Source organism: Lissotriton vulgaris, chromosome 2_1 (assembly GCF_964263255.1).
Source record: "Lissotriton vulgaris chromosome 2_1, aLisVul1.2, whole genome shotgun sequence".
In the NCBI taxonomy this organism is placed as follows: Eukaryota; Metazoa; Chordata; class Amphibia; order Caudata; family Salamandridae; genus Lissotriton; species Lissotriton vulgaris.
Window position 1 is genome coordinate 1471117620 of NC_141687.1, and position 22975 is coordinate 1471140594.

The following is a 22975-nucleotide window of genomic DNA, read 5'->3' on the forward strand; positions in this document are numbered from 1 at the left end:
TTTACAACAAAATAATTTTAAATGCTCGGTCTGGCTTTACAATCTATATCCATATTATGAGATCTACAGTTATGTAAAAAACATATTAAATTAAATTACTCTCTCAGCTGACTGCTGGCTTAGTAGGTGCTTGGAAATGGCTTTTTGTGCTGGGATAAGTTCTCAAATGTCTGCTTGTTTTATACCACTCCCCCCCTCCCCCCCCCCCCCCCTTGCCCCTCATTTTTTTTCACAGAGCCCCTCAGTGTTTAATGCCTGGGTCTGTGGACTGTCCCTAATTGATTAGTCACGCAGTCATGTTGCAGGCCCATCAAGCCCAAATGTAATTCTCTCCCCCTCTGCAGACCCCCAGGGTAGGGTGTGGCAGAACACACGCAGTGTCTGGATGCAATACTTTCAGTATGAGAGCGCCTGCTCTTCTTGGGAGGGATGCAGTATTTCCAATAAAAGTACCTGCACTTTTCAGTAGCAAACATTGACTCTGAGATAATGAGTCTCTACACTTTTAATCTCCAAATAAACCACTAAGTGCAGTTCTGCCAATGCATCTCAATCCATACTCTCCCACTTCATTGCCGACACCCATGTGGAGCCTCGTTGTGACGCTTCTTCTTAGTGCCTCAGCTTCTTTCCTTTGCTCCTCTGAGCACTACAGGACGTTTGCCCTACAAACACATCATTTTACGCTTGCGTTGCCTTCCTCATAGTGCCTCTGCGTCTTTCCTGGAGCTTACAGCGCTACACAGCCTCTACCCTGCATACACAAACACATCCTTCCACTTGTTTTCAAGGTCATGCACAGCTACAATGCAACATTGGCGCGCTCGTCCCAGTCCCGGGAAGGGGCAAAAAGTTACTGTACAGACTTTCGCTTACTGGGGTGCTCCCGTCAGGCCTATCCCAGCCCTCCCCGGCATGTCCTAGACAGCGCTGCCAATCCTGCACAAACAGACACAAAAAGAAGGCATAGAACTAAACTTTGCATTCTGCTTCCTTTTACAAACACCCACAATGCAGGGCAGCCAAGACTGACCTCGGAGTGGGAGAGCACAGGTCCTCCACAGACGCACACGTATTAACCATTCATCAACTGCCCTGGAGAACAATATCACTCAACCCGCCTGCAGATACCTTTCGCCCTAGTTACCCCTATTGAGTTGCCTCAGACATTTGCGGGAAGAAGTTCTATCGAGCTTTCTAGACCACGCTCCTTTTAAAAACGTGTTAACTTCCCCTGCCAGGCCTATCTGAAATACTCTACTTAAAATCTCACTTAAATACGGCCCATAGGGCTTTCAAACCACCCTTATGCACATATATCCTCCTTCTAGTTTACAACTCACCCCCACAGTCACATCTCTCATTCCTTACTTCACACTTAACCCTTTTCTATAAACCTCTCCCGCCTCTTTCCTTCAAACACCCCCCACAACCCTCCCCCAAATGACTCATATCCCCTCCCTTTAAACTGTCAGATTAATTCCTTCAAATGTCTCACACCCGCCCCTCCTTTACATCCCTATAACCTTACCCCGCTTATTCCAAAATGCATTTCGAACTGAACACTGAGCAACGCAGTGACAAACAGAATATCTGCTTTCTATGTACAGCATTGTAGAGGATTTCTATAAGGTTGGAATATCAACGTTCGTACGTGTAGAAAAACATTTACACTGTTAAAGCCGTTCCATGTAGCTTTTACAGTGAAATTAGAGTATATATTAGTATATTTGCATTCAAACCTATTGGTAATGCTCAATGAACGCTAGCAGGCACCAGGCGAGAGAGGGGGTGGTCTGCGTGGAAAGCATGGCGCAGTATGTAAAAGATGAAAGAAAACGTCTCCACCAGCGCGATATTTTGTAAAGACGTGAGTTCGCACCAATTTCTTAACAGAACAAAGTGCAACATGATAGTAAAAAGTAAATAAAGCGCTAAATTGTCAAATGCAGGCTGTTGGGATGAGCGCGGTGTCCCTGAAGTGGACGCCACAAAAATCTAAATAAAGTGAGCGCGGTGTTCCTAGCGGGCGCCGTGCTCATTAAAGAAATTTAAAAGAAAATACAATTTAGGGTAGTAACAAGCCGTCGGAAACATGATCCGGCAGTACGTGCCTTCTAAAGATAAGAAATTGCTTCACAACCGCCGAAAAGCAGACCATCCAGTCTGGATGGGCTGGACGGAAAGGGCAGAAACCAAAAAGCCTCAGTTTCAATCGGAGGCCACTGTTTTAATAAACGATGTCAGCCAATGAAAATGAGGGGTGGGGCTTCAAGTCCCCTTCTGAAATCTCCTCATCCACAATATGTCTCACAGAGCGAGCAGCGCTTGTGTGCTGGAACGCTAGGCGAGATCTAAAAACTCTGACATTAGACTTTCTGATTATACCAGGGCTCGCACCATAGTAGGGTTTGAATTCTAGTAATTTCCTTATTTTGCCACCTTTCTGAAGGGCTAAGTATTGGGGCTGGAGGTAGCGTTAAGCAATAGTTACAAGTTTTGAATGCCCTTTTGAGTCTGTGCGAACCTACAAAACAAGCATGTTTTAAGGGTTTTTGCCAGCTCTTCTCTAATCTTTTCCCATACCGAGCAAGGTTGGAAATTTACACCTGCCAAGGGCAGAAGTAAAGCTTTTTCCAGGGGTTGGAAAAAAGGTGATTGGAGGGAAAGTGAACTTGTAAAAGCTCAACAGATTTTTGTTTTAGCAAATCTACGCATGCATATTTTCTGGTGCTAAAAAGCAGTTTACAAATATTTTCTAGCAGTACGATTTCCTGGCCTACTTCTGTATATTCTTATGAATTCATGATGTGCCACAACACCAAAGGAGTATTGAGGGGGGTACAGGGTGGGGCTGAAGCAAGAGAAAATGAGTGTCTGTGTGAGTGCCTGACATACCTTCACTGTACTTGTACTTGTGCCAACCTGCACCCTCCAAGTGAACATGGCAAGTGCGTTAGGCAACCCAGTGTCAAGGGACAAATGCACTCTTAAAATAGATTAGTGCTGCAAGAATGCCCAGTACTAGATATATTGTTAGTTCTAGGAGGCATATCACAAATTATGAAAAGCACATGAGAGAGAAATACCCTGTCTCAATGCAGTACTTCGGATGCACCACATCCAATTTTGCCTTGAGACTTAATGGATGGGAGCGTACATCAACAGTGTACTTCCTGGGAAGATTTGACCCTAACCAAAAGGGCAGGTGGGTCTTGTAGTCGATAATCCCTTGAAATGTTGGCGATTGCATCTCAAGGTGGCAGCATTAGAAACCTGTTTCGAATGCAGCCTTATATTCCGAAGTCCGTCATGGCATAATGTTGTCTCCGGCTCTGCACAACATGCCTGCCCCAGGCCCTGTAAGCTCTACTCCAACATGCTTCTGCTTCATTGAAGTGGAAGTCACCAGTGCCTCGGTATTGACCACTGCTTCAGTGTTCATACATTTACTACTACCGTGCCCCAACTGCAGTGGCTATTGGCAATATCTCAGCTGCTCCCATTCCACAACTGATATCATAACAGTAGGAAAGGAGTGGGAGGAAGAGGGTGGGCCAATGCTAATGAATTTGTAAAAAGGAGGCCTTAGACCCACACATGGGTATTAAACTGTGCAGTGTTTCAGTTGTGTTCGTGCGGCATCTTTTGGAATATATGCAAATAAAAATATTAAAAGTTGACATTTGCATTCTTCTTTAGAGGTTAGGCGCTTTTGCAGTTTTGTGGGTGGGAGGTATGACGATGTTCCTGTAGAGGATTGCAGAGGTTACCACCTGCTTTGAGCAAGAAAAAGGCTTGGAATAATTTCTTCAAGTTATGCTGGTTTTCCCAATTCTTAAATTATCAGTGTAACATTTTTTCATCATGCTATTTTACCACATGCTGTACTTCACCTAGATTAATTCCACACTTGGCAGGAACGGTCGCTCCCTCAACAGCTGGTATCGTAGCGCCTTGCCTCTTCGGTTGTTTACTGCTGGAATCGTAACGCCTTGCTTATTTGCTGCTTTGTAATATCAGCGTAGCGCTTTACTTGCCTGCAGTGTAATTTGGTGCCTGATTGGAACTTGCTGCTTGCTCCTGCACATGCACTTCTGTAGCGCTTATCTGCTGGTGCGCTGTGAGTGGTGAGAGGAGCTTTTGCCCCATTGTGACGGTGCTTCTGCCCACGTTTAGCCTGTTTACTTAGAAACTCCCCCCACTTTCCATTTATGTCAGCACAAGCTACGCGCAGCGTTCACGCGCAGCGACCGCGCCCCATTCGCGCCGAAGGTGCGCCAAAGGTAAGCCCGTCTACGCCCGTCCGCGCCTGGACCGCGCCCAGTGCCAGACCCCCTGGCCCTCGTACCACCCACCCCGCCCGCATCACTTACGACGCCACCACCCTCTTAGCCCTAAACCCCGGCCGTCTCCCCAACTGCGCCCAAGCCGCTCCTGGACACACCCATGGACCCTTCTCCTGCAACTCCTGCAAGTTCGACGGCACCAAGAACAACTCCTCATCCACGAACACGCAACAGATATCTGACTCCAACCACCTAAAATGCATCCTGCTCAACACCCGTTCGGTCCACAGACACGCCATTGACCTCTGGAACCTTCTAGACACCATTTCTCCCGACGTCGCATTCCTAACAGAAACATGGATGAACGCCTCCTCGGCCCCAGACATCACCATTGCCATCCCGGAACGATACAAGATCATCCGTAAGGACCGCACCGACCAAACAGGAGGAGGTATCGCTATCGTCCATAAAAATTCCATCCGCATCTCAACCAGCTCAGACGTCAACCTTACCAGCGCTGAACACCTTCACTTCCAGATCCACACCGATACCAAGACCACACTCAGAGGCACCCTCCTCTACCGGCCTCCAGGATCCCGCGCACAATTCAGCGACGACATCACTGACTTTATCACCCCTCACGCCCTCCCCTCCGAGGAATACATTCTACTGGGAGACCTCAACTTTCACCTGGAAAAGAGCGATGATAGCAACGCCACCACCCTTCTGGACAATCTCGCCAACCTAGGACTCAAACAACTTGTCACTACCCCCACCCACATCGCTGGTCAGACTTGACCCTATCTTCACCTCCAGCAAACATGTCTCCTTCAGTCACACCACAACTCTACATTGGACGGACCACAGCTGCGTTCACTTTATCTACAATAAGACCACAACTCACAACCATCCTCAACCCTCTCTGCGAAGAAACTTGAACAAAATCACCACGGACCAGATCTCCTCATCGCTTCTTCAAAACCCCCCTGTCCACTCCTCAAACCCCGACCAAGCAGCCATTAACCTCACCCAATGGCTATCCAACAGCGCCGACATCCTAGCACCATTGAAGAAACGTCAAATCAATCTAGGCAGCAAAAACGCCTCCTGGTTCAACGATGATCTTAAGAAATCGAAGAAACTCTGTCGCTCCTTCGAGAAGGCCTGGAAAAAAGACCCAAACACCAGCACCAGGGACGCCTTCAAAAACGCCACCCGCATACACCACCAACTAATCCGATCTGCCAAGAAAGCCGCATTCAAAGACCGACTAGAGAACAACGCACACAACAGCAAGGAATTATTCAACATCGTCAAAGAATTCACCAACCCCTCAGCCAACTCCAACGACATCACCCCCTCTCAAGCCCTCTGCGACTCCCTAGCTTCGTTCTTCCACAACAAAATCGCAGACATCCACAACAGCTTTGACAACCAACCCGGAGACCAACCCACCCAACATTCTGCAGGACCTTCACCCCCCTTGAACATCCTTAATGACTGGAACCCAATCTCCACTGAGGACACCATCCGCCTGATGAACTCCATCCACTCAGGATCCCCCACAGACCCATGCCCTCGCCACATCTTCAACAAAGCAGACTCCATCATAGCACCACACCTCCGAGACGTCATCAACTGCTCCCTCAACTCCGCCACCTTTCCGCCGGATAGCTGGAAACACGCCGAACTCAGCGCCCTTCTGAAAAAACCCACAGCTGACCCCACCGAACTCAAAAACTACCGCCCCATCTCACTCCTTCCATTCCCGGCCAAAGTCATCGAGAAAGCCGTCAACAACCAGCCTTCCTCGAAACCAACAAATCCCTTGACCGTTCACAGTCCGGCTTCCGAGCCAAACACAGCACTGAGACCGCGCTCATCGCAGCAACAGATGACATTCGAACTCTACTGGACAATGGAGACACAGTCGCCCTCATCATCCTCTACCTCTCCGCAGCCTTCGACACAGTCTGCCATAGCACCCTTCTACAGCGCCTCAAAAACATCGGAATCCAAGGAAAAGCACTGGAATGGATTACCTCGTTCCTCACCGGAAGAACCCAGAGAGTCCGCCTCCCACCATTCAAGTCAGAGGCCACTGAAGTCATCTGCGGCGTACCTCAAGGATCCTCACTTAGCCCCACCCTCTTCAACATATACATGAGCCCCCTCGCGGCCATCGCACGCCAACACAACCTCAACATCATCTCCTACGCTGACGACACTCAACTGATCCTCTCACTCACCAAAGACCCTAACACCGCCAAAACCAACCTACATGAAGGAATGAAAGAAGTTGCCGAGTGGATGAAGCACAGCCGTCTGAAACTGAACTCAGACAAAACAGAAGTCCTTATCTTGGGTAACTCCCCCTCCGCCTGGGATGACTCTTGGTGGCCAGAGGCCCTTGGAAAAGCACCCATCCCGACGGACCACGCACGGAACCTGGGCGTCATCCTGGACTCCTCACTCTCTATGAACAAACAGGTCAGCGCCGTCTCCTCATCCTGCTTCAACATTCTTCGCATGCTCAAAAAAACATTTCGCTGGATCCCCACCGAAACCAGAAAAACGGTCACCCATGCACTGGTTACAAGCCGCCTGGACTACGGAAACACCCTATACGCCGGTACCACCGCAAAACTCCAGAAAAAACTCCAACGCATCCAGAACGCATCAGCAAGACTCATACTAGACATCCCGCGTAAAGACCACATCTCCAGCCACCTGAAAAACCTCCACTGGCTCCCCGTCAACAAGAGGATTACTTTCCGCCTCCTAACCCACGCACACAAAGCACTCTACGAACTTGGACCCGAATGCCTCAACACAAGACTTTCCTTCTACACCGCCCCCCCCCCCCCACCACCACCCCGCCAGCTACGATCCACCAACCAAGCCCTTGCTACCGTACCTCGCATCAACAAAACCACCATGGGAGGCAGATCCTTCTCCTACCTGGCAGCTAAGACCTGGAACTTACTTCCCACTCACCTTCGTCTCACTCAGAATCACCTAGCATTCAGAAAACAACTTAAAACTTGGATATTCGACAAGTAATTCCCCACCCTTCCTCAAGCGCCTTGAGACCCTCTGGGTATGTAGCGCGCTATATAAATATTCTGACTTGACTTGACTTGACATTGGCTTACTGCACTGCAGTGAAAATTGCACCTGGAAAATCTTGTAATCGGGCAGAGCGAAATGAACATATGAAAATCATACAGTAATTGCCTGACCTGTAATGAGGACTTCGATATTCTTGTACCGCAAGCTCTTCAAAATGCCTAGCTCTGTGCCCAGAAGTCTTCATTGACTGTTACCAAGCGCCTCCCCCTCTGCTGCTTTCCATATGCTTCAAGCTCCTCACTCATTCTGATGCTGCCTTTCCATATGCCACAGACTCGTTGTGAAGTATGCACAAAAGCCCTCACTGTCCACGGGTGCCAATTTCACTTCTGTCTCTTTTCACACCTGTGGCCGTATTACATAAGGTGCCCCGGGGGCGCAAAGGGCGTTTGCGCCCGAGGCACTTTGGTATTATAGAAGGGAGTGCAGATGCTTTTGAGTCCCCTTCTAGAAATACAGATAGCCCCGGTGCCCTTAAAGCTGCAGCGCTATCAACAGAAGGTGTTCCCTCATTTGCATAGGGGCATGCCCTATGCAAATGAGAGAATTCCTTGAGCTCCGCGCCATATTACAGACGTGGGCGCAGCTTCCACTTGATAAAATCACATAAAGTTCTTTGATCTACTTCCCAGTACGGCGAGACAGGCAGTGGCATTAATCTCATTCAGACTGGACTACTGCAACAGCCTCTATGCGGGAGCAAAGAAGTTGTTCCTACACAAACTACAGATGGTACAACACGGAGCAGCCCGACTAGTACTAAGATGGCACAGGAGGTCATCAGCATTTGCTGCACTGGAAGCACTACATTGGCTACCAATCCACAAAGTAATTTTGTTCAAGATCCTGATAATTAACTTTAGAATATTTCATTCCTCAGGCCCCCACTACCGTCAGCCTAGATTTGCATGCTATGTACCACTCCATACTCTCAGAACATCTAGCACAAGTCTACTAAAACACCCAGCCTTAAGATGTGTCTCTAACAGGGGGGAAATCAATTGCAGTGATTGGATCCACGGCCTGGAACCAACTTCCTCACAACCTTCACTTCATCCAATGAGAAACACCTTTCAGGAAGGCCTTGAAAACCTGCATTTTTATGGACCTAGATGCCCATTGCAGAGTGCTCATCTAATACCATCTCTCCAGCCTCAGTTACCCTGTCTGTCAAATGATCCGCTTAGCGCAACGATGCTCCTCGGAGTAATAGCTGCGTGTCACGAAGTGAAGCACTCGCAGGAGATCAGGTTGATGTGGAAATAAGGTTTATTCCTAGTAAAGCATCACATCCTTAATACACTGCAGCCAGGAAGCAAGCTTGGCTTCAACTGCCTCTCAAAGCATCTTGCATCATGACCTTCTGTAGCTCTTGGCAACAGAAGAAGAAGCCTAGAATGCCACACACCTCCCTTCTTTACAAATGAGATAAACTATAAACCAGTGCAGCATTAAAAAACAAAACAAAACAAAGATGAACCAAGGAAACCATGCATACAATAAAACTCATAGGAACTTCCTAGAACAAAAAACGTATGCTTCTTGACATAGAAAGAAATATCGGCATGTCAATTGCTTTACATATTCACTCCAATACACTGGAGGAGAGGCCACTCTCTCAGACTTCCGAATAGCATCTGAATTTCCAGAGGAGTTTGTAGAGTCCGATCTTGTTCCTCCACACAAGGGATGATTTAGAATCAAGTCATCTCTGACCACACCCACTCTGTTTAAATTCCATATGCAATAATCTGCCTTTTTGACAGCATCATTGAAGACTTTTGATAATCTGCATAGGTTTTAAAAACGCTGCAGAACCTTTTCTGTGAGGGTTTTTAACAAAAACCCAATCACCTACTTTGACAAGTCCTTTTTTTTTTTACACTTTTCCTTTGATCATAAAGCTCTTTACAAGCTTCAATCCTTCTAGACTCTGCCAACTTCCAATCATTCTTCTCATTGCACACCTCCCGATTAGACTGCATGTCATTGACCCAAGTAGGGGCCACGAGCGTGTTAGCACTTCTACCCCTGAATAATTCAAAGGGAGTCTTCTTGGTTATAGCATGAAAAGACCACCTGAGTTATCTGTTTCATAGGAAAGCATTGGGATACATTATTAAGTTTAATAAATGTTATCTACACCTAGGAAACTGCTACAAATTCCAATTTTGGACTTTTCGAAATTTTAATTACAAGCTCAAATCACTAGAAGTTGGATTTGTAACAAATTTTGTGAAAATATGACTTTTAAAAAGCTGCATTTGCCCTTCCTGAAGTCCCTGGAAACTAAATGTGCATTTTGTTCTCCCACTTCTACCAGTGAGTAATTTCATATTGAGGTGGGCATGAATGAGGTGGGAACTTGCTCCTAAGACTGGGACAAAAGGTCTTTGGAGTGGAAAGGTATTTCTGTGCCCTTTACAGGATGGGCCTGAGTGCTGGCCCTTATCCTGTCACAAGCCAATGTAGCTAACTGTTGGAACCGGCCTCGTGGCGTGGTCCCACTCCTCCTGCATGGCGGGCCCTGGACGACATCGACCGCTGCCCCTCGGGCTGAAGATACCCCCTCCAACCTTCTCTAGAGCCGCCACCCCTGGCAACCACCGGCTCTCCCCCACCAGAACATGGCGACCCCTACTCGCCCCACGCTGCTGGCCCGATCCCGGGCCACCCTCTCAGGCCCCGACTCCATCTTGGGCCTTCCCCGTCCGGACCCCGTGGCCTCGGCCGACCTCGGCCGCGGCCCCAACAAAGCACCGACATCGAGGCACCAAGATCCGACCAGGTGGTAAAACGGCCACTTGAGGGATCAAGGAGGAGGGGAGTTTCGATGGCCCTGCAGCCGTCCCCGGACGCCTGGTTTCGATCGCCCTCCGGCCTCCCTGGGCGCTGGCTCCAACCTCCTGCTGGGTGTCTGGACACTCTCATCCCGGCCCCTCTGACCCCCAGGTGGGAGGGTCCGGACATCAAAGGACTCCAGACCTATATCTGGGGCAGCCCTGGAATGGGTCAGTAGTTGTATCCTGGAGTCGAGAAGAACTCACCTACTTTGAACCCTGTAACCAACTTTGGAGCCCTGCTGGCACTGCCGCGGCCCAACCTCGCTGAAACAATCTTTGGAGCCCTGCTGGCGCTGCCGCGGCCCAACCTCGCTGAGACCATCTTTGGAGCCCTGCTGGCGCTGCCGCGGCCCAACCTCGCTGAAACCATCTTTGGAGCCCTGCTGGCGCTGCAGCGGCCCAACCTCGCTGAGACCATCTTTTGAGCCCTGCTGGCGCTGCCGCGGCCCAACCTCGCTGAGACCATCTTTGGAGCCCTGCTGGTGCTGCCGCGGCCCAACCTCGCTGAGACCATCTTTGGAGCCCTGCTGGTGCTGCCGCAGCCCAACCTCGCTGAAACTATCTTTGGTGCCCTGCTTGCGCTGCTGCGGCCCGACCTCGCTGAAACCATCTTTGGAGCCCTGCTGCCGCGGCCCGACCTTGCTGAAACCATCTTTGGAGCCCTGCTGGCGCTGCCGCCGCCCAACCCCGAGGAACCCCCCAGCTCAAGGATTGAGAGCTGAGAGTAGGGTATCCCTGTACCAGGCTGGTTCCAAGACTGTCCCGCTACCCCCTTCCCGCAGTTACTAAGACCTAAAGGATCCCTCGATCCATTTGTACCTGTATTGTTGAGATAACCTGCCTTGATTGCTGATAAAGACGTTAAGAATCTATCCTTGTGTGGTGTCCATCTGTAGTGGTGTGATTGCTCGCCTGTACGATCCTAGGAGAGGAACCTCGCCAGGAGGCCTCTCGACTTCGCTCGGCCAGTTCTAGAAGGAGAGGTGGGTCTCGGGGTGGTCGGCCAGACAGCCTCTGCCTCCCCCCTAAGATCGCCTTTCTAACACTAACACATTTAGGCACATTCTTTTGTCCCCTGCAGCCATACCAGCTTCCTTCACATTGGGACTCTTTTTATCACAGTGTCAGATCTTGCTGGAGGGTCAAGACCTGCTTGGCAAGTCTGCTGAGTTTTTCATTGACAAACCGTACCAGATATGTGAGCATTGGTACTTTACACTATATGTGACATGATTATTTTGTCTTCATTGTAGTCAAATGAAGACTGTCTGAGCCATGAAGTGCTTTTTGCCTTTCTTGATGTCCTTCTGCTTGTTTCCAACTTCATTAATGTGTCATATGTTTTAATAAATGCATTTGAATTTTCATTTGGATGCTTGACATGAGTGTCATTGTATCTCTATGTAATATGTTTTATGGTATCTTACTGTAAGGAACCCGTGTTCCTTAAAATACTTATACCCATGGCTCCTTTATACCCTTGGTTACCCATTGTTTTTGTAAAACAGGTGTTTTCATGTGATATTTGGGGCACTTTTGAAAGGAGGGAAACAGATTGACATAACAGTTTGTGTGTATCTATTGTCTCGTTGCTGAAATATCAACGTTGTTCTGCAAACTTCTGTCTCTGAGTTTGTTGGGGATACAGGGATTGTCTAAAACTGGATTTGAATGTTTACTGGTTGAGGGGGAACACCAGGATTACCATAGTACACTCCCCACATACACCCCCAAACCTCATGGCCCAAGTTTAGTTTTAGCGAAAAGTAGATGGGGTTGGCCCCAGGAACCTTTTACCTATTGGTTAAGGCAACCCAAGGGGTCATCACTCCTACTCAAAGCTCGTGCCGGGTATGAACATAGCTCCTCCAGGCACCCACTTCAGAACACTCTTGGACCTGTAGAAGATCAGAAGAGGACTGAACCTGCTGTCTGAAACCTGACAAGAGTCCTGGAAACTGGAGGAATTAACCTGCTCTCTCTCGTACCCAGGACAAAGAAGTGGACTGCAAAGTCATAAGGCTGACCGCTTGTTAAAGCTATAGGGACACAACAAGTTACAGGACATCTTTTCCTGCAACTGCCCAGATGACCAGTGGCAAATGGACTGGGAACAGAATCTCCTTTTCGTGTCTGCCTGCCACCCTTTGAGTCTCTGAGTGCCTAGTCTTCTGTCCTGGGGGGCTTCAGAAGTGGCCTACTGTCATTGATTGGAGCTTAAAAGACTAAAGCCAGAAGTTCAGATCTTCGAGCAGGACTAAGCTGTTCAGTGAATCTGGCCCGCGCTCCATTGTGGTCAGTGTGAAATTGCACCTAGGTCTTATTCTACTGCTACCATTGACTATCATTGCCCCTTTATGCTTCTAGGCGCTATTTCTAGTTAAAACTTTAAACAACAAGAAAACGATATCTCCAGTTCCCTCTATTGGATGTTTGCCATTTTGGTGTTCATTTTGTTTGTTCAGTTTTTCTAATTCATTTAGAGATTTCTATTGTTTTTCATTTCAGCTTCATTACTATTCACAATGCTTCCAAGTTAATCCTGTCTGAACTGTGTTATTGCTACCAGTGGGTTGAGCCCAGCTAGATTTAGTGAGTTTAATGGTTCATCCTAGCAAGGATCATGATTATTACTTGAGGTGAGTACTTGCCATACTGAACTAATAACCCAAACCTTACAGGCACTATCCTTAACCGCTGAGAAAGAAAGTTGAAGTGAATCGCTGTAGAGCATAGGCAGCATAAAAAGAAGGAAATTGTTTTTGACAACAATTGACATGCTATTTTGCATTAACAATTTTCTGGCATTATTTGTATTCTGTTAACAATATGTATGTACACAGAGTTTATAGGCTATTGAGAAGGTCAGCAGTGAATAATTGAAAACAACGCGTTTTTCTCATTTATTTGTTACTAATCAGTTTCTGTAATGTAACGCTCTGCCAGGGCAGGAGATACAGGCATTTAGAGTTGGTTACCTCAGGAGGACTGATTGCTGAAAGAAGCATGTGGCACTCTGCTACAAAAAGTTCCAATTCCCCAGGTGAAGGCTAAGGCCCCAGGTGTCAACACAGTCCTGTTTCTCTTACTGTTTATTTTTTGGTGTGGAATAGAACCTGTTTTGGACCACCTGCCGAACCTCTTTCATCCCTGGAGACCCCATCCCCTAGGGCCTGATGCAGTTGGGAAGAGCCTGGAAACCCCCATTCCCCACAGGAAAAAAAGAGGAGCCTGATGCCTTGCATGCTGTCCCACCACCACCCCACCCCGCATGCCTGCACACTGCCTCCTGCCTGCGACTAGTATGACCCCGGTAGAGGAGCAGCATTGATGCAAGCACTTTTGGAGCCTTGCGCTCATACCCTGTATAGTGAGGGTTACTCAGTTGCTTGGTTCTAAAGCTGCAGTTTCAGTGTAGTGAAAGTGAATGACACTCTGAGACACGTTATTGATTCAAGTATTTTATTGACACTGTGGATGATTAACAATAACAGTTTTTGCAGTATAATCTATGTTATTGGCTCTTGGTACAACGTCTATTGAACGGTGAATTGTACCATATATGGCATATTAGTACTGTCCCAATTGATCTCAATGGGACTACAATGGTGAAATCTAAAAGATTCTCTGCTTTTACTGATGCAATGGTACTCTGGTAAAGCCAGTAGACATGCCTTATTGATAATGACACCTCCTTATAGATACCTCATCTAGTATAGGCGGAGTATTGTGGTTGTAGGGTTCAGGACCCACTGGGTTATTATTTATGTATTTATTTGGATAGTTTTATAAAGCGCAAACAAGACCCGTAAGGATATCGAAGTGCTGTACAAAGGAGCACAAGCAACAAGCATTTGCAATGCAATAGGTCTCTCATTAGTAAAAGTTTGAGCTTTTGACATTGTAAATTAGATCGTTTTTTTATTTTTTGTATTTGTACGTACATTAACACATAAACAAAGATTATGTTCAGTGTATTTTATTGTGACGAAAATCCAAGAACAGAAGTGAAATATTAACATCTTTTTGTGACATTTGTAATAAAGCTTGAAACATTGAGAGAGCATATTTGAACCAGTGATGCTGTGGTTGCGCTGAGTGATGCTGTGGTTGCGCTGAGTGATGCTGTGGTTGCGCTGAGTGATGCTGTGGTTGCGCTGAGTGATGCGGTGGTTGCGCTGAGTGATGCGGTGGTTGCGCTGAGTGATGCGGTGGTTGCGCTGAGTGATGCGGTGGTTGCGCTGAGTGATGCGGTGGTTGCGCTGAGTGATGCTGTGGTTGCGCTGAGTGATGCTGTGGTTGCGCTGAGTGATGCTGTGGTTGCGCTGAGTGATGCTGTGGTTGCGCTGAGTGATGCGGTGGTTGCGCTGAGTGATGCGGTGGTTGCGCTGAGTGATGCGGTGGTTGCGCTGAGTGATGCGGTGGTTGCGCTGAGTGATGCGGTGGTTGCGCTGAGGTGGTGCTGAGTGGTGCTGAGTGATGCTGTGGTGGTGCTGAGTGGTGCTGTGGTGCTGTGGTGGTGCTGAGTGATGCTGTGGTGGTGCTGAGTGGTGCTGAATGGTGCTGAGTGATAATGTGGTGGTGCAGAGGGCAGAAAGGCACAAAAACGAGTCTAACAGAGGGCATAAGGGCAGAAAACAAGGGAAAAACGAGTCTAACAGGGCAGAAAGGCACGAAAAATAGACACACAGTCCTCTCTCAGCAAACTGCACAGCGGGCCCACGCATGCGTGTTGCCAAGATGTGTCTCTGGAGGGTGAGCTGGGGCTGTTGGGAAATGCAGATACAGAGGAGGGGATGTCACTCTGCATGAAGCACCGTGACAGCTAAACAAATACATGGATGCATTTAACGAAAAGCCCCGGTATTATAAAGTATAATGTATGAGTGTGGGTACTGCACACTGTATAGAACCGAGCATACCGAGCATAGAACTCAGCAGGACAGAGCACATATCGACCACGCTGCCAACACAGACTGCGGAACCGAAGCGCCCACGCCTAGGACCGCAGGTTGGAGCTGGTTATACAAAGAGAAGAAAGACGTAACCAATACTTCATTGAGAGAAAGTTTTATTTGTCCTGAACACTGAAGCGAGACCAATGTGCCACATATAGGCTCGTAAGGCAAGCTGCATATCTTCAAAATTTTCTTCTGAATAACGACCCCTGACGAAGGGGCCTAATGGTCCCGAAATGCATTGGGTTGATGTACTTTATATTGTATTTTCTGTTTGATTACGTTGTGATGTAATTCACTTAATTTTGAAAAAGATGAATGTCATTTGAATATTATTTTGAATATGTTTGATGCATAGGTGAAACACAACATATAAATAATGGAATAAAATATAAGTTGAATGTCAAAAGCATACTAAGAGTTAACTCATTTAAGAGTGCACCCTAGAGCCCTGGTAGCCTTCAGGTGCCAGGCTAAATACCGGTATTATAAAGGACAGGTCATCCTTGCGGCCCATCTTAATCCTTTCCCAATTTATTCAATCCCAGTTCAACGTTCATTTGCATAAAAAATCAGTGAGCGGTATGCAGGGTGGCATGATGCTAGCAAGTGGACACGCTTCAGCGGAGGCCAAACGTGAGCCAGTTTGTCAGTCTGTGGCTTGCTGGACACCAGGGCCATCTGTGGCAGTCACTGAGCCCTTCACCCACGGACTACCCGGGAGTGAACAGATAGAAAAACACGGACAGTGGAAACGTGCAGATCTTTATTACTGAGGGGGTAGAGAGAAAGCCCGAAGTGCACGGCGAGCACTGGGGCTAGAGTAGGTACTGGAAGACTGCATCTTTACTTCTCTTGGGAGGTTTGGTAAATCTCAAACAAAGGCCTGCACGAGATGTCCCAACTCGTGTTACAAGGGAGCACCTCGGCAACTAGCTAGATGTACATGCATTTTCACATGCATTTTCACTCGCCATAACTTACAACCCAAACAACGGAGCGGTGTCCCGGGTGGGCAGGGAGGGGGCTGGGGTCTGTCTGGATGGCATGACAAAATGCTACAGCACTTCAGCGAGCAGTTACACAAGTCTGGGATCTTGGAAAGGGTGGGTGGAAAGCTGGTTCCGCAACTCAGTAAAGTAAAGAGCTTTGGCAGGAGTCTGGGTTTCAATTGACTTCTGTAATAAACTTAATACAACTTCCATCTGTGCCTCCTGTTTTTGTTTTTTTAAGTGCAACACTATGTACGGAATTGTGAGTGTCAAGGCATGTGTACCACCAATGAATCTAACAGAAGGTCCACCGGGTTCTTGGGGAAATATCGGTGATATATTGGGGATCTTTAAAGAGCCTACTGTTGTAGGGATAGCTAAATGGTGGCCGATAACGGGACAGCTTCTACACGAAAAGATGCTATTGGCCCAGCAGCTGAAATGAGGGCCGTACACACTACTTCAGGTCTACTTACAGGGCAACCCACTGTTCTGTGAGAAGGAACACTCAGCCGAATGGCATAAGGTAAACCCCGGTCACTGGCTTACGACAAGTGATTGCAAAGTGGAAAACTGAGGGATAAAAAGAAGACATCGGAGTATGGAGAGAGGGAAGTTGGATAAAAGCAAAGTAAGAACAAGTTCCACAAAGATATGAACAGAGTGGTAGAATGGCGGTGTTAAAATTTAAACTGGTGACTGCACAATTACGCTATGACACGTGGCTCGAGGCCAGCTATGCTGATCAGAAGCAAAGAGGGTAATTACGATGTGGAGAAATTCAGTGACATTGCACAAAGGTAAAATTAAACCAGCAGAGGCACAGGCTTACAATGCAGCCGCAGGTAACTCCGGAGATGGCGAGGGTGGGAAGGAAGATATTCTGCAAGCAGCTCTCACCTCAGCTAAACGCTGCCACAAACAAGCTCTTGGCATTGCTGTGGGGGGTGGGGGAGAGCATTCCTTTAAAGTGTGAAGCAGGGGGCGGGAGAGCGGATCCCTTCGAAGCACGGCCTCGCAGCCGTGAAAGTGAAACAGCCCGAGGCTGAGCGCACTCTGGGGGAAGCTTCAGATGCCTGTGGGAGGGAGGCTGATGGCTTTGATGTGGACGCGCTTTCCACACAAGTGCACCACACGAACTGTAGGAAATCCGCAATGGTTTCAGACCTTGGTTTGGCCTCTATACTCTCGTCCTATTATCCCTTGCGGGATTATTAGGCTAGACCTAAAAAGGAATACAACACCATAAAGGACCATAACAAGCACAAATAACAAACTACAGCAACAACCCATCTTGTGGGACATGTAAAGTAACACAAGAGCAACCAATCTTTTGGAGCATGTGGAGAAACAAAAATTGCAACGTTGAAAGAGATATCCAAGAGTATCAACAAGAATTAAAAGTTTGTTATGTTGGCTTCGGAACTATTGCTGTAGATGGTTAATCTGGAGTAACCATTTGACTTGTTTTTTGAATGAGTAAGTAGATGAGCTAGATCTGATCTGGTATAATGTGATATAAGGGTGTCACCAAAAGTATTTACATCTACATAACTGTACATATTTGTAATTAATACATAGTATTTAGTAGAGGGAGAGAGAGAAAAAAATTGTTTTATTGAGTTGTGGTGTTGCTACCAGCTAGCTGGGGTTACTAGCCCACACCACCTTACCCGAGTAGGTCTCGGACTGCTCTGCTTCTTTACTCTGAGAGAGTAAAGTACTGCAATGGGGTAATTGATTCGCAGTAAAAAGACCAGTATGAAAACATATTATTTGTGAAGGACTCATCTTTTGCAACTGATAACCATAATACACTTATAGGAAATTGGGTTAAGGCCGTTGAAGATTATTGGGAAAGAAGCTATCATTCCTCCCTAGGTGTATTTATTTCGTTGAGATTTGTATATATTTACAGTGAATCATTTATTATACACTATACAAACAATTGTATCACAAATCTGATGCACCTAACAGTATGGAAGTCACTACATTGAGTAGGGTTGCAAACTCTCCTAAATAAAACTGGTCAGTGATTTACCTTGCGCATAATTACTTTTAGTGTTGACTTTTCTGAAATAATTTGTCACCATGTTTTGATCAGCTAAATACCCATTGGTGACCTTAAGCAGGATAGCACATAACTTGAATTTAGTGGGCAGAAATGTTCACACATTTCTTACAATGCATGAAGGGACAAATGTGCTGCATTACGATTCATTTGGGCAATAGTCCCTCCAGTGAGTTCGTACTTGGAAAATTAAACCAGTACATTTTGATTTAGTAAACCTAAGCAGCATTTGGGCCTGCAACTGCCGAAATTAAATTGAAAGCAATGCCACTTGCCCTCTGTTCTTCCCAAATATAAAGGGAACGCAGTGTTACTAGCAAAACATATCCTATGACCACTGTCGGATATTTGTAGGAGTTGGCAGGTGAGGTATGTAAATCAAACCAATTGAAAAATGAAAATTAAAGCAATTGAAAAATTCATACTCCTAGCTTAATGGTGAAATGTTTCCATAGAACCTTTGTTAATGTCAGTGTATGAGAAGATTATTTTTCCATACAGTGGTTCTATATGTGTTTGAAGAAGCAGATGAAGTATTCTGTACACTACTATGTACTGAATTGGAGGTGTTCTCCCGCTGATAATACTGTCACGCCTACAGGAACATATTCTCAAGTGGAATGCAAAACATGCGATGCTCCTGTTAAAACTGGTTTCTGCGAGACCCGTGTCCTTATTCTTAGTAGCTTGTTTTGAGACCCAGGAGACCAATGAATAGAGCATAAGCAGAGTGTAAAAACAGTTTGATATTAAACAACTGGATATGGGAGGGTTAAAAGGTAAATCATAATAACATGCAATTGTAGGACAGAGTACGCAACGCATGCAGTTTTTGTTTGGCCTTCCACCCACCTGCCTAGGTGAGATATTTCCTAATCATTTAAGCTCCTTTTGGAGTAAGTAAAGTATAATTATTGCCAACCAGTCGCACACAACGTGAGCACTTCAATCACAGTCCAGAAAAATCTTGTGAATTTATTGTCCAGCCTTCTCCCAAAGGGACATTCTTGACATTGCTCTGTATGCGAGATCCGTGTTGCCCAACCTTGTTTCTGATTTTGTTTTGTGGATTCTGCCAATGTAAAGTAAATTACAGGGTCATCTTATGACCAATAACGTTAGTAGTTGGAAAACTGGAAAAGTCTGAGGAACTCTGATATTCTTGTGAACAAATGCTTTACGGTCGCTGGTTAGGTGGGATAAGGGGTGGAATGCCCCAGCCTTTTTCACTATGCACATATCATCAGTTTGTGATTTGGTGGGGCGTGATACTTCTTTTTACATGCTTTGATGAACATGGGTTCAGCATGACTTTGTGCCACACTGTGTTGTGCCAGTGATGAACAACTAACCTTTTGACCACTAAGGTTTTCAGGCAAAGCATGGTAGGATGCAATAAGGAACGTTTGTCCAGGGATGCTTTAGGCTTTAAAAGGGTCTTGCTATTAATACACAACATTCTCTTCTGTTCCATCTTTTTGTGTCTTCAGGTACAACAGATTTCAGAGAGGGATTTTGCAAGCATGCTACGCAATTTTCCCTTTTTACAGCATTCCTACAAATTTGCCATAAGGCAACTTAACTCGTAACTTGAGTGATTGCTCCTATATTTCAAAAGTGTGTTCCTTTCTTTGGGTTTCACATACAGGGGCCTATTCACAAATACATTTATGAGTAAGTAAAGCATTAATCCTGTAATGTCTGTACCAGATATATAAATGTGCTTGTAAGGAGTATTAATGTTAGAGCGCCACAACATTTAGTCACTAAGGATCTCATGCTGTTAAAGGGCTCCTAAGGCATTCATTTTGCATCTGAAATTACCAATACCAGGAGATTGTAATTCCTAGATGCAGAATTAACATAGAATTAAAGTCTTTTGCCTATAGAATGGAAAATTGTCAGGGAAATTTATGTTACTTAATGGATTTTTATAAGCTTTCACAAGGATTCAGAGAAAAAAGGTTTGATTGGTTAATGGCAGATAAAGCCCCCAACCCCGCAATCCCACACGGCCCCATGTCTGTTTACCTTATCTGAAGGTAGTATGATTTATTGGGGTACAAATTGATTTCTTGAGTGGAATTTAAAATAACGAGGCCTCAAATGATGACTGACTTGTGCTTTAAGCTGTGCTGCAGGCGTAGTCTATTAATCCACCGACTGGCCTATTTCTTCCTGAAGATAACGCCTCCTGTTACCCGTACCCATTGCCTTCATTATCACAAATGATTGTCCACTAGATGTTCCTCATTTTTTAATATTTTCCTCCTAAATCGCAAACCCCTTGCATCAAAACAAGGCCGCCGAGACACTTCAAATTGTCGACTTACTTGAAATCTTTTAATGGCTTAACAGTTATTTTTAAACCATTTTCGATTTATTTAATCAGAGGGGATCTAAATGTGTTTTGGTGTTTCTTTAACTTTAAGGCCCTTCTGGTACAACATGACTAAAATGTATCTTTGCTGTAATTCGTAATTACATAACTGTTAATAATGATTGGCACTTTATAAATGTTAGGACGAACCAAGCGAATATTGCAGTCTGTACTCTAGGGTTGTGAAGCCTTGGACCACGAGGGCTGGATGCTTGCAAGAGCGTAGCATACCCATTCATTCTTTAAACTACTACCATTTAGATTAGCTGCACTGAAATCTTTCATACAGATGTCCTGAGAATCTCACATGGTCCCAGTGCTCAAAGTTTGACACACCAGTTTCATCCACTGAATACATGAAAACAAGTTTTTACTGTGCAATATATATCTCCTCTGTCTTTATGCAATAATCAAAACAATTAACTTGGTAGCGATCTCCGTGGTTAATTGAATTCTCTGTTTTTTATTCATAGGTGCCGAGGCTACCTCCTTGCAGAAAATCCAACAGATCATTTTTTGAGACATTTATTAGAGTTTTAATTGTTCTTTGTGCTGCTATAGCCATGATACTGTCATCCATTTCAGTCTGTGATGGCCGCTGGCTCCTTGCCCATGAAAAGCTCTTTGGACTTTGGCACTTCTGTGTTACAAATGACTTTAGTGCCCCAACATGTACTACAGATATTGACTTTGCTCAAGTGGAAGGGCTAAGCCTGGGAATGATCTTCTGCAGAAGTGCTCTCTCGTTTGCTGTAGTCAGTGCCATCTTCGGCCTTGAGCTCATGATGGTCTCCCTCATCTGCGAAGATGTTCACTCAAGGCGTAAATGGTTCCTGGGATCTCTTCTCATTATTGTATCATTTGTTCTGTCTTCTGGAGGTGTGTTGGGATTTGTAATTATCCTGAGAAATTATGTGACATTCACTGGCTTCACCTTGCCTTACTGGTGTGAGTTCACTGCTGTGTTCCTGTTTTTTCTCAATGGAATAAGTGGAATTCACATAAATAGCATCACGGATCCGTGGAGCAGACCAGGCATTGGAAAAGTGTAGGAGCTAAAGCTCCTTTTGAACTTCAAATTTTATAATTTTTTCCAGATATGACTGACTGATATTGCTCTTGTGTAAGAAAAAAAACAAAGGTTGTGTTCTTGAAGATCCACATTAGTAAAAAGGATCTATTCCTTAGAATGTTACTAAGGATATATTTTTGATTTTGCTCTACAATATACAGGCATAGATCACTGATCGAAAGATCCAAGAACCAATAAAGTGTTGATGAAATGTACAATCAGTATAATTAAATATTGTTTGGGTAAGACCCTAGCCAGAAAACTGATCATAAGATTTTTTTTTCCCCAACGACATCTGCATACGTGCATCTTTAACTCCTTCTGTGGATATGGACACATACATTGAAAAAATGAAGAACCGTTAGAATGGACCATAACTGAAACCACTATTTTATATAATCGTGATCAGTGTTTGTTAGATTGAAAATATATTTTTCTGCACTTTTTTAATGAGCCAGTTCTAAATTTGATAAACTCGTTTTCATCTTTGTACTGAATACCTCCTGTGTTGATGCTGCATAGTTTTGATAGTAGTCTTTAGTCTATTTGGCTGGATTAAATGTACTCCAAACACTTTTATAGGACGCCCTTATCATAATTTTTCTATCAAATGAGGATATAGCTTGGTCAATTTCTCCATCTTTCTCTTTTGTTGCTTTTCACAGGGTAGCATTTACATTTTTGTTGGCCTTATATGATGGCATTTGAATACCAGTTTTTAGAAGAAAACTCTTTTCAGCCAAGAAAACGTTTTACATGGGCATTTTTTGAGTTTTGTGAATGAAAACCATTCAGTCTTTTGACAAGTTTTTTCTCAACATCAGCACTGTCTTTTGGATACCTTGTAAATTTATTTGTGTTATTCTGCTACCAATGAATCTGTATGCACTTTACGATTCTGACTCCATTCCGTTATTTGTACGAATTCAGTGGGTAAAATGCTTGCACCTAGCTGGTGCTTGATATTATCATTTATGTATACATTAAAGATTTCATTTTATAAGCAAATGTGCAGTTCTTTTCTAGACCACTGGGCACCTCAGACACATATGTTCCAAGTGTGGAGTGTGGTTTCCGCATATTTTATGGCTGACTAATCTTATTGCATCAAGGTGCATTGAAGCTCTGTCTGCATTAAAAGAACTGTTTAAAGTTTACAATTGTTTCATCATATTGGAGTGCTTAGGGTCATATTACTCGAAGTATCTCACCAAAGCAAGAGTTATTTGCTCACATTT

General features: G+C 45.4%; 1 protein-coding gene across 1 annotated transcript in view; it reads left to right on the top strand.

Moving 5' to 3' along the window:
• The window catches only part of TMEM37 (transmembrane protein 37), a 45979-nt gene extending 23234 nt beyond the window's left edge, over positions 1–22745 (top strand). Inside the window, exon 2 of the mRNA XM_086957335.1 lies at positions 21139–22745. Coding sequence (XP_086813461.1) covers positions 21139–21717 — 579 coding nt within the window. The 3' untranslated portion in view covers positions 21718–22745. The remainder of the gene's footprint in view (positions 1–21138) is intronic.
• Positions 22746–22975: the final 230 nt, after the last annotated feature.